This window comes from Somniosus microcephalus, chromosome 3 (assembly GCF_052327205.1).
Source record: "Somniosus microcephalus isolate GS21.2 chromosome 3, FLI_Smic_1.0, whole genome shotgun sequence".
NCBI classification, from domain to species: domain Eukaryota; kingdom Metazoa; phylum Chordata; class Chondrichthyes; order Squaliformes; family Somniosidae; genus Somniosus; species Somniosus microcephalus.
The window spans coordinates 73,542,101-73,555,014 of NC_140989.1; the positions used below are offsets into that span (position 1 = coordinate 73,542,101).

The 12,914-nt window shown below is 47.6% G+C and overlaps 1 protein-coding gene across 6 annotated transcripts in view; it reads left to right on the top strand.

Moving 5' to 3' along the window:
* The window catches only part of ush2a (Usher syndrome 2A (autosomal recessive, mild)), a 1,396,947-nt gene that overhangs the window by 212,078 nt on the left and 1,171,955 nt on the right, over positions 1-12,914 (top strand). For all 6 annotated transcript variants that reach the window (XM_085981146.1, XM_085981156.1, XM_085981149.1 and 3 more), the window contains one exon: positions 909-1,002. In XM_085981146.1, the coding sequence (XP_085837272.1) occupies positions 909-1,002 (94 nt within the window). The remainder of the gene's footprint in view (positions 1-908; positions 1,003-12,914) is intronic.

The window sequence follows — 12,914 nt, forward strand, 5'->3', positions numbered from 1 at the left end:
AATCCAGGGAAAGAGCCTCCGAGGCCGCTTCATTAGCGGCCTGGTGCTACCGGCTCGTTAACGCCCTAAGTTAAGTGTTAGCACTTGATTTAGCTCTCCACTTCATTCTTAGAGCGCTAAAGCCAATATCGCATTATGGGGCGCTAATTAGCGCTGGGCGCTAAACTTACTGCCCTGGCAATGTTACCAAATTTTTCCCCCCTAGATTCATTTAAGAAACAATTTGATGCTGCAATCAGGGAACCTTGAGATCTTTCTGGAAGGACGAACCAAGATGAACTTGATGGCTTCCCTCATTCATAATTATCTCATGATCACAATTGCACTCCAACCTCAGACTGCCTGTGAGCTATGCCACAGGAAATGAGTACTATATCCAGTTCTGCTCACTGAGACAAAAGAGGGACTGATCCCTAGTGTTGCAGGTTTGAGATAAGAGGAAAGACTGGAGAGACTTGAAAATAGGCATATGAGAAGTGATCTTACAGAGGTATATAAGATAATAAATGGTACGGAAAAGGTAACTCTGAAAAATAAATCACAATGGGTCATAGATTATTCAAACTAGTAAGAGACAAATTTAGGTCTAACAGCAGGAAGTTCATTACACAAAGAGTTATCATCACATGGAATAGACCTCCAGATGGAGATGTAGTGGTAAAAGCCCTGGAATTATTTAAGAACCAATTGGATACTGTAAGGAATAGGGAGGGGGAATCTAGGGCTGTGCTGGATGGATGAATTAGATGGGCTGAAATTATTTTGTGATCCTGTGAAGCCATGCTACTCAAGTAAGCTTTAAATGCCAGATTACTGAGTTCCAGCACATTCTAGATTGTCTGTAAATAAAATAACAATGTACATGTTTCATTATTTCGACAATTACTTTATTTTCTCCTTGTCTGCAGGTGTAACTGCCATGGTCATGCTGATCAGTGTGACACTACAGCTAATCCATACAAATGCATGTGCTTGCAAGAGAGCCATACAGAGGGCGATAATGTAAGTCTCTACAGAGATTGAATTATTGTTTAATTACATTAATTGATTGTAGTGGATATTCGTATGACTCTATGGGGGAGAATTTGAGTCACGCCCCCACGGCCAAAATTGAGTGGTAGTGCCCCAAGAGGGAAGTGGGGCACTACTGGAGGCGCCCTGCCTCCCTCTTGGGGTGCTGCGAGGGAATACTGCGGCACTATGTGGGGCACTTCTTAAAGGAGAGGGGCCTTACGCAGCGCGACCCAGGGCCCAGCTGGGCCACCCGGGATCGGAGTGCTGGCAAAAGAATCCGGCACTCAAGAGAAGTGCCAGGCTCATGGAGCGCAGCTGGCACTCCGTGGGACGGGGGGGGGCAGGTCAGGAGGCCGGGGACGGGAGCGGAGGCAGGTGCTGGCAGGCGGCCAGCAACAAAAATGGCCACCCGGCAACTCGCCTTTAAATAGCGCCGCCCCAGCCGCAGGTAGGCCCCCTCTGACGCCGTCAGACATAGCGTCTGGCAGTAAGTCAGGGGGTGCTACTGAAGATCGCAGCCGGGGCACGAGTGGGGTGCTGCGCACGGTGATGACGTCAGTGCCAGTGGCGCAGCGCCGCGGGGTGCTAACGGTTAGCGCCGCCGCTAACCTCCCGCTGAATTTTGCGGGAGTTGTTGGCGGCACCGCGCCTGGGCGCTAGTTGTTTTGCGCCCCGTTAGCGCTAACAGGAGATGCAAAGTACCCACATTTTTCCCCCATGACTCTTGAAGATAAGACTCTAATATATTATATGTTATATTGTAGGTGTAAAATAAATATGTATTCTTTGTAAAAAAACTGAGTTAAAGTGATCTAACTGTTGGATCTGTGTTGTGAAAATAGTGCACTGTTTGAGCTTATTAATTGGTCTGAACATTTAAAAATACTGCTCTGCAAGGATTAAATTGAAAAGAATATTGCCAAGTCTCTTAAAGTTCACCAGAAATAGATACAGAGAATATAACTGAGAAAATTATTGGTGCCAAACAGACTTCAGTCATTTTTAGCCTGACATCAATATTGATTTCCATGTACCTAATACCTCTTCTAAGGCAGAAAATTAAGATTAAATGTGTTTGCTCTGTATATTGTTTCTATTTGTTTGTATAAAGTGAATGGAGATGACAACACTCAAAATCAATGTATTTGAGTAATAACTGGAAATACTGCATAACATATTTGAAGAGAATGAGTTTCTTAAATGTAAATTCCATAAGAAAGCCACCCCTCAGACAGAAAGAAAGTGAAATATGTTCAAAAACAAAATTCTGCAGATGCTGGAAATCTGAAATATAAACAGAAAAAGGTGGAAATACTTAGCAGGTCAGGCAGCATTTGTGGAAAGAGAAACAGGGTTAACGGCCAGAATTTTCTTTACCTGGCTGATTCGGGTGCGGGCGGTTGGCGTGGCGTGTTGCGACCCCGTTCTTGCTTCTACCCCGCTGCAGAAATCGACTTTGTGCTAATGGGGCCTATTAAGCCTGCCCTGCGCGTTACCCAGCCCCATTAAATGGTGCAAGTCTGATGACGTCATCAATGACTCGTTTTCAGCCGTGATATTTAAAGGAGCCATGGCCACATTAATTTTGAAGGTTCATCTAGGAGTGTGCAGTCACTGCATTGGAGGCTTTGATTGTGCCAAACACTTGGAGACATGACTGCACAGAGGCAGAGGGCTGCACCCAGGTTCTCCGATGACTCCCTCCATATGCTTGTGGAGGGAGTCAGAGCACGCAGGGAGGTCCTCTTCCCTTCGAAAGGGCGGAGGAGACCTCCCCAGGAGACAAAAAGAGCCTGGCTCCAAATTGCAGAGGAGGTCAACAGCAGGGTTGTGTTCAGGAGGCCCTGGGTGCAGTGCTGGAAACATTTCAATGATCTCATTTGATCAGGAAAGGTGAGTACAAAGCCACACTCAACTTCATCCTGCTGTGCCTCTCATCACATTCCCATCACTCTGCCCTCCCAACCCTACTCCTGCACATCCTTACTCACAACCATACCTTGCACGTCCACCCATTCCTCTCTCTCTATCTACATTATCACATCCCCATCTTACTAGCCACACTCACCCTCATCCTACTGCAATTATACCAACTAACAACATGCAAGGAGGCCACTTGGCATTGCCACCCCACTCCATCATAGTCTCTTCTAAAGATGTAACCCATCCATTCCTTACACTCATTCCATCACTCTCACTCAACCTTTGCTTCTTTTCCTCCTTGCAGAAAAAGAGAGCACACAATAAGAGGGAGAGGGAGAGAACTGGAGTTGGGCCTCCATCATTTGCTACACTCACAACAACAGAGGAGGCTGCGCTGTAAGTATCAGAAGTGGCCAAGCAGCTGGAGGTGGGAGATGGAGAGAGGGGGACATCTCAGCAACCTGGTGACAGAATTACATATCATACAGGTACATGGCATACATCAGTCACTCAAATGGGGACTGATGTCATCAGCCACTGAATGGTCATCATGTGCATAATGGGATCTGTACCCATTCATCATATGGCATATCGAACTCATCTCTTTACTCTCCCACAGGTCCATCAAGAGCCCCCCCGCTCCACCCACTGTCCAGGAGGAAGAGGAAGATGACTCCTCAGAGCAGCCTCCAGCCTCTGAGGGTGCAGCGTCACCAGACATAAGCGCACCCAGCACCAGCGCAGAGATGCACACCTTGGTGGGTCCCACGCGAGATAGAGTAGTGATGTCACCAGATTTGTCACAAGTCACAAGTGAGCAAGAGCAGATGGTGGAGACAGGGACAGCAGTGGAGACTCCTCGCCGGAGGGTGCAGGATGCTCCCACTCTGCTCAGCTACATGCAGACACTGAGCCTTGGGGGCCATCGAGAAAGAGGGTGATCCTCGAGGTGCAGCAAGAAGTGAAGGAGGCTCTGACAGGTTTTGCGACTGCGATGTCTGCAAATGTTCAGAGAATGGAGGAGTCTATCTCCAACATGAGCATCACCGTGTCACAGGCAAAGGTGACTGTAGGCTCTTCCATGGATAGGATGGCCACCTGCATGGAGCAGCTAATGCGCCACTCACAGGAGCACATGATCTCTATGAAGAATAGATGGCAGACAGTCATAGGCCTCCTGTCTAGGAAGGATGTCAACGTAGACGTGGGTCCTCGTGGCCCCACTGATGTGCATCAAGGTGCTCTCCAGCTCCTTGCTAGCAGGGAAGTGCGAGTGGCCCATGAGAGGGATGACAGTGAGAGGGGACATGGAAGTGTGGGCTCCTCTCAAAGCGCTTACACTTCGCCCCCGTTGCCACCCCTCAGTCAGAACCCCAGATGCCTCCTCGGAAGGCGATGGCCAAGTCTGCCCCTGCCAGCACAGGCTCCAAAACCCAAAGAACGTCTGCTAAGAGTGTCTAAGCAGTCGCAGCAGGGAAGTTAACAGGCGGCCTCTACCTCTGCTGAGGCCACAGCGGTATCACCTCGTAGAAGCATGCGTAAGAGAAATTTGACACACAAGTAGATTCGTAAGCATAGCCACTTGGGTGTTTTATTCAATGTTAATGTCAAGTTTCCATTAATGTAATGCCAACCATAAAAATCTTTATTTTCACCACCTTCTGGTCTTGGACAAATGTGTGTGCACCTCTGAAAGTGGCTTAGTGAGTTGCAGTGAATGGTGAGACATAGCGGTACCTCCAGCAATGGTGGTCAGTGTGAAAGGAATGGCTTGGTCATTGTAGGGATCCTTTATGGTGTTGCTGTGGGGTGGTGCCAAACTGGCGCAGCATGTGACAGCCATATGGGTATACTGCGTAAAGTTAAGTAAATCTGGCCATGATGAGGCCATCCCTGGCCTCCCGGGCAGCAATGTGCTTGAGTGCTTGTGGGATGTGGCCCGCAGATTCCTCCAGCTCCTGCTCCTCCTCATCTTCCAGCTGATGCTCCTCCTCCTCCGTCTGCTCCTCCTCCTCTGAAGAGGCTGTGCGCTCTGTGCCTTGCTCTTCATGAATCTCTTATCCTCGCTGCTGCGCTATGTTCTGCAGGGCACAGCAGACCACGACGATTCTGGAGACCCTGGCTGGTGCGTACTGAAAGGCTCCTCCAGATCTGCCAAGCATTTGAAGTACATTTTGAGAATGCCTATTGTCTGTTCTATGACACATCTGGTGGAAATGTGGCTTTCATTATATCTCTCCTGGGCCTCAGTATTTGGTCTCCTCAAAGGTGTCATGAGCCACGTCTTCAGTGCATAGCCCTTGTCTCCAAGCAGCTATCCAGAAAGTCTGTTTGGAGGAGCGAAGAACTGAGGGAGGGTGAACTGGTGAAGGCCGAAAGAGTTATGGCAGCTACCAGGGAATTTGGCATGATGATCTTCCTATGGGTTCAGACCAGCTGCACATTGAGGGAGTGGAAGCCCTTGTGGTTGACAAAGACTCCTGGGTGATGATGGGGTGCCCTGATGGCCACATTTGTGCAGTCGATGACGCCCTGCACCCATGGGAAGCCAGCCAGAGTGTCAAAGCCGAGCGCCCGCTCAGTAACACTGGCTTCATCAGTGGCAAAGTTGATATAATTGGCTGACTTGTCAAAGGGATCATCGGTGACCTGTGTGATGCATCTGTGGGCGGCTGACTGCAAGATGCCACAAACGTCTGCTGCAGATCCCTGGAAGGAGCCTGAGGTGAAGAAGTTGAGGGCGCTGATGACTTTGACAGCCACTGGTAAGGAGTGTCCACCTGCTCCTCTGGGTGGCAGTTCTTGCTCGAGCAATGTGCAAATGTCTGCAAAGACCTGGCGCGATAGCCTGAGCCTCCTTTGGCACTGCTGCTCAGTCAGGTTGAGAAAGCTCATCCTCTGCTTGTATACCCTGTGTTGGAGGTATTGCCTCCAGCGCCGTGCAGCCCTGCGCTGATGCCCTCTGTCCTGTGCAGCATCAGGTGGTTGAGAAGAAGGTCGGTGGTGTTGTTGTTGGTGCTGCTGGTGTGCCTGGTGCTGCTGGTGTTGTAGCTCATCGTGGTCCTATTCTAAGGACTAAGGTGAGACAGTATAAACAGCACCCATGTTGATGGAATAGATGGCAGGTCAACTAGAGATGAGAGAAGCCATCTGTCAATGGAGTAATAGGTGAGACTGGATGGTGACTTTGCTGGAAACACTTGCAGCCTGTAGAAAGCTAAATGTGTGCTGGGAATGCAGTCAGCAATAGCTTCTGCCTGAGGAAAGTGATCAGCTGTGAGGTGGGAGCTTTTATAGTACATTTCATGCTTCCATCTAATCAGCTGGAGCAATGGCCACTCAACTCCCACCTTATGCTGACAGATGTGGTTTCCGAGCTGCGTGAATCCTGTGGACAGCCAGGGAAATTCAAAAGGTAGGCTGAAAAATGCTCTTAAAGGTCTGACAACAAGGTGGTAATGATTTGAATTAGGTCGCATGCTTCTGTCGGTTGGATCAGTGCCGCACTGGCAAATCACCCGAGGGAAAGGTGTGTGGGGGCGTGATGATGGCAGGTTCCCAACCCGCTGCAACTTATTTCAAATTTCCCACCTGACCCGCCTCCGATCGCGCCCACACGGATCCCAGAAAATTCCGGCCAATGTTTCAGGTTGATGACCTTTCATCAGAACTGGAAATAGTAAGCGATATAACAGGTTTTAAACAAATGCAGAGGCAGGGAAAGGGGGAGGGGAGGAAATAACAAAAGGGAAGATCTGTGATAGGGTGGAAGGGAAGAGAGATTAAATGACAAAAGTTATGATTGTACAAGGCAAAAGGAGATGGTAATGGGACAAGTAAAGAAATAGTAGATGGGTCTAGAAGAGATGTAAATGGAAATTGCAGAATAATCAAGTTTTCGTCTGAAAAAATGGGGGCAGAGGCTATGATCTGAAATAGTTGAACTCAATGTTGAGTTCAGAAGGCTATAAAGTGCCTAATCGAAAGATGAGGTGCTGTTCCTCAAGCTTATGTTGAGCTTCATTGGATCAGTGTAAGAGGCCGAGGACAGAGAGGTGAGAGTGGGAGTGAGCGGAGATTAAAGTGACAGGCAACCGGAAGCTCAGGGTCACGCTTGCGGACTGAATGGAGGTGTTCCACAAAGTGGTCACCCAATTTGCGTTTGGCCTCCCCAATGTAGAGGAGACCGCATCGTGAGCAGCGAATACAGTATACGAAATTGAAAGTAGTACAAGTAAATCGCTGTTTCACCTGGAAGGAGTGTTTAGGGCCCTTGACTGTGGAAAGGGAGGTGGTAAAAGGGCAGGTGTTGCATCTCCTGCGCTTGTGCAGGAAGGTGCTGTGGAAAGGGGAGGGGGTGTTGGGGGTGATTGAGGAGTGGACCAGGGTGTCGCCGAGGGAATGGTCCCTTCAGAATACTGAAAGGGGAGGGGAGGGGAAGTTGTGTTCGGTGGTAGGATCACACTGGAGGTGGTGGAAATGGTGGAGGATGATCCGAATTTGGAGGCTCGTGGGGTGGAAGGTGAGGACAAGGGAAACCCTATCGTGGTTCTGGGAGGGAGGGGAAGGGGTGAGAGCAGAAGTGCGGGAAATGGAATGGACACAGTCGAGGGCCATGTCAACCAAGGTAGAGGGGAATCCTCGGTTGAGGAAAAATGTTGCCTCCCTGGTGCCAGGGTAAGGGACACAATGGAGCATGTGATAAAACTTCTGGCAAGGGAGACCCGGATGTCATTATTAGATGGAAAAATGGCATAAGAAACAGTAGAGTGGAGGCCTTGTAAATGAATTTGAGGAGTTAAATACTCGAATAATACCTCAAGAGTAATAATTTCAAAATGACGCCTGGTGCCACATACTAAGTCAGTTAGGGAGAAGCAGATTAGACATCAATACGTGGCTTCTGAGGTAGTGTACAAAGGAACATTTTAGATTCCGGGAGCACAGGAGCAATGGGATAGGCTTCACCCAAACTAAATCAGTATCAATAGTCTTCCTAAGAAGGTGATTAGAGCAGTGGAGTAGGTTTAAACTAGCAAGGCAAGGGGAGGGGAAAATCAAAATGATCAAACAGGTAACATGCAGTTGAGTATTGGAGTTAGAAAGTTTTACAGAGGTTAAGCAAGATGGTAAATTAACAGAAGCAAAGGAGTCAATAGGCAGCACAGAGCAGGAAAGCTGTCAACTTGTCTTTTTACCCAATGCTAGGATTAATACAAAAAAATAGTTTAACGAAAAATACAAATCCAGCTAGAGGGGTATCATATTGTAAAAATACAAAGACTTCACTGTAGCCCAGGCAAGATCAAGAGATAAATAAACCTGGAATTTTAGGAAAACTAGAAAAAGATCAGGTGATAGTATTAATGGCCCAAAATTTGCGGTTGGAGGTTTCCCACAGGCGGATGCCTCCGACCTGTAAAAAATCTACGAATTTACCTGGTGGTCCGGGAGGCACGGAGATTCGCGCTCCTGGGCCTCTCCGAGTAGCCGCAGGTAGAGGCCCACGTATTCCAGGGGTGCATGCTGTTCGCAAGCGCCCCTGGGATCACGTGGGTCGGCCCAACCAATAAAAGAAGGGGAATCCCCATTCATACTTATTGGAGTTTCATATAAACTTAGCCTCCACAGCTCTCTGGGGTCGAGAATTCCAAAGATTCATGACACTCTGAGCGAAGAGGAATTTCTTCTCTCAGAAGTGTAGAGATTCACATATCTCTGGTAAACAGGATCGAGTGCAAACCAATATGGTGGGTATATTGTGTTTAATCAAAGTTTAGGATGGAATATAACTCACTAGTAATACAGCAAAAACATACAACCGTGACAAGCAGCTTGTACCGGACCCGATCAATCAGATGGTTGGCATGCGTGAACAGTTCTCTGGCTTCTGGCCTCTCTCTCTCTCTCTCTCTTTCACTCTCTAGGGCCTTCGATGGTGAGCATGGTGTAATGTTATCTTATATCTTAGTATTAAGAGGCTTATGAGTAGATATCGTTGAGTACTCTTTATTAGGTCTTGAGTCAGTGCCAGCTCGTGCATTACTGCCGCATGGCCAAGATGGCTTCCTATTTGTACGACTGCCGTCAAGCAGCTGTCTTTACTACAGCTACCGTAAAGCAGCTGTCTTTACTACAGCTACAGTTATCTGTACATCTTTACCCCTCAACGATGACATAAACAGTAAACACCATAACATAACAACACATAGAACACATATTAACAACATATAAAATCAGTCAGTGTAACTATACCTTGCAATAACTGCCGGTACATATAAACACTACCCACACCCAGAAGTCCATTAGCTGTTTACAGTCTTTCCCTTGTCTACAGGTTGAGTCTAATGACAGGCTTTCTGGTACGCTGTGACCTGCGTAGCTGAGCGGGTATTTGCTGGGCCAACCCAGTTGTGTTCATTTCTGTACCACACGGATCCCTTGTCTCATTGTCACCCCTGTGTACTTCATCACTTTGTGGCACTGCCCTCGTCTCCTCGTCACTCTGTCAGATTTCCATCATCAGCTCATCCTCTCTGTCCTCCTGCGGCTGATAGGTCTCGGTGGTTTTCAGTAGGTGCCTCCTGTTTCTGCGATACACATTGCCATTTTCTGTCATGACACTGTATGACCTGGGGGCGACCTGTTGTAGAACGGTGGCTCTTTGATTCCATGACCCAGGCCCTTCAATGCGAACTACATCCTTCTCCTGTAGAGGCAATAGTGCAGTGGCTGTGCGGTCATGGAGCGTTTTTTGTTTCCGCTGAAGTTTCCGGGCCTTGTCTGCCCATACCTCATCTCTGTGATCAGGTGTGACATGCCTGGGAAGTCGAGTACGGATTTTGCGACCCAGTAAGAGCTCAGCTGGAGACTTGCCACTTTCCAGTGGGGCCGCCCTGTACGACATCATGGCCAGATATGGGTCAGTGTTGCTGTGTGCTGCTTTCTTTAATAGTCTTTTCACAATCTGTACCCCCTTCTCCGCTTTTCCATTGGCTTGAGGATAGAGCGGGCTGGAGGTTACATGCTTAAACTCATACTCTGTCGCAAACGACTGAAACTCATGACTGGCATAGGGAGAGCCATTATCAGAGACCAGAGTTAGAGGGATGCCCTGCCTGGAAAAGATTGACTTCAGGTGAGTTATCACAGCTCTTGATGTGGTGCTGGGTAGGAGAGCAATCTCAGGATAATTAGAGTAATAATCAATAACTAACAAATAGTCTTTTCCTTCGTAGTGAAAAATATCAGTTCCTACCTTTTCCCAGGGTTGTGATGGGAGCTCTGTGGTAATGAGGGGCTCTTTTGTTTGCTTGTAGTGATACTCCTGACATGTAGCACACTCACTGATCATCTGGTCAATATCAGAGTTCATGTTTGGCCAGTAGAGTGCCTCACGTGCTCTCCTTTTTGACTTTTCCACACCCAGGTGCCCTTCATGTATCCTGTGAAGCATTTCTCGTCGCATAGAGATGGGCACTACAATCCTGTCACACTTAAGCAGTAGTCCATTGACCACAGAAAGCTCAGACTGAATATGATGATATTGTTTACATGACCCTTTCTTCCAACCCTCTTGAAGATTTCTCATCACTTTCCTCAGAACAGGGTCCTTTGATGTCTCTGTGGCTATCTTTGATAGTTGTTCCTGTGAGGCGTGCAATGCTGCATAGACCATATCCACATGAAGGGCCACATCCTCTTCTGTTTCACTGTTTTGTGTGGCACGAGGTGCAGCCCTGGATAGTGTATCTGCTATGAACATTTGTGTCCCTGGCACATATGTGAGCTCAAAATCATAACATTGTAGTCTCATCATTAGGCGCTGTATCCGTGATGACATGTCACACAGATTCTTTTTTGCGATCCCTAGCAGTGGCTTATGGTCAGTTTCTAGGATAACCTTGGGAAGTCCATAGATGTAGGTATGAAATTTTTCACACCCAAATGGCAAGCCCAGGCACTCCTCTATTTGCGCATACCGGCACTCTGTAGCCGTCATGGAGCGTGACGTATATGCCACTGGTCGCCATTCTCCTTCATCTTCCTGTAGAAGGATAGCCCCTAATCCATCCTTAGAGGCATCTGTGGACACTTTTGTCCTCTTTTCAGGGCAGAAGAACTTCAGTAGGGGTTCACTTGCTAGAATGTGTAGCAGCCCCTTCCATTCATTCTCATGTTCATGTCCCCATTGGAACTCGGTCTCTTGGTGCAGCAGTTTTCTCAAGTGAGCGGTTTTCACTGCCAGATTTGGAATGAATTTCCCTAGGTAATTAACCATGCCAAGGGCCCGCTGAACCCCTTTCTTGTCCTTTGGTTTTTTCATGTCATGTATGGCCTTTACCTTTGACTTGTCTGGCTGAATCCCTTCTGCAGAAATCTTGTCCCCGAGGAATGTGATTTCATTGACGCTGAACTGACATTTGTCTTTATTTAGTTTGAGTCCATACTGCCGTATCCTCTGAAGTGTTTTTTCCAGTCTGGTGTCGTGCTCTCCCTGAGTGGAGCCCCATACTACCAGATCATCCACGTACACCCGCACACCATCCAGGCCCTCGATGATTTGCTCCATTGCTTTGTGGAAGATTTCTGGGGCGGAGCTAATGCCGAAGGGCAGGCGCTGGTAAGAGTATCAACCAAACGGGGTGTTAAAGGTGCACAGCTTAGCACTCTCTTCATCAAGTTTCAGCTGCCAGAATCCATGCGAGGCGTCCATCTTGGAGAAGAATTTTGCTCCTGTCATTTCGCTGACTATTTCCTCTCTCTTAGGGATTTGATAGTGCTCTCTTTTTATATTAGCGTTAAGGTCCTTGGGATCCATGCAGACATGCAATTTATCAGTCTTTTTTGAATTGACGCAAACCATGGAATTTACCCAGTCAGTCGGTTCCTCAGTCTTCTTTATCACACCTAGTCCCTCCATGCGGTCTAGCTCTTTCCGCAGTTTCTCACGGAGGGCCACCGGAACTCTCCTGGATGCGTGAATCACAGGTTGTGCGTCATCTCTCAGTTTGATGGAGTATGTAAAGGGCAGTGCTCCGAAACCCTGAAATACATCTGCGTACTTGTGTGTTATAGCATCATGCTTTATATTTGTACTGTCTTGGGGGGCACTCTGCACACAGTTCAGTTCATTAATAGTATAGACTCGTTTTACCAAGCCCAAATCCACACATGCCTTATCCCCCAACAGTGACTCATGTCCTTCAGGCACTATAACAAACGTCAATGGGCGAATGTGATTTTTTACCTTAACATTCAGCCTACACGTTCCTTTTGTTTCAATACTTTGTCCATTGTACGCCTTCAAAGCCACTGTCTTGTTCAGTATTTTTGGTCTCACTTTGAGATTCCGTGCATCACTCCAGCTTATGAGGTTTGCCTTAGCACCTGTATCTAGCTTGAAGGGAACAATGGTGCCATTTACCAGCAAGGGGGCTATCCAAACTTCAGTCTTTAGTCCTACGGAATGTACTTCCTTTTCCATATCTTTACCCTGTTTTAAGTCATTTTGCACCATTCCAACATACAAAGTCTCCAATTCCATGTCTTCAGTCTCAATAGCATGCACTGTCTTTTTACCTTTGGTTTTCTCTTCCCAAAAGCACATTTTAGCAAAGTGATTCCTGCCTTTACATTTTGCGCAGTTCTTCCCATAAACCAGACATTGTCTTGCCACGTGTCTATTGCCGCACCATCTGCAATCGTATGGTGTCATAGTCCTGAACTCTGTGCACCCTCTTGTGTCCCTTCTGTGTACTACATCCACTGGTAGGTTGTCCAGTCTCAGCGCTCTCACGCCCATTGCTGTAGTTCTCCCATCGAATGTTTGCGTGTGCATGGCTGAGAGTTCACTAGCATGACATATTTTTACTGCAGCATCCAAAGTTAAGTCATTGTCCCTAAGCATTCTCTCCCTCACCTTCTTGTCAAGTATTCCGAAAACGACCTGATCGCGTATCATCGATTCCTTCAAG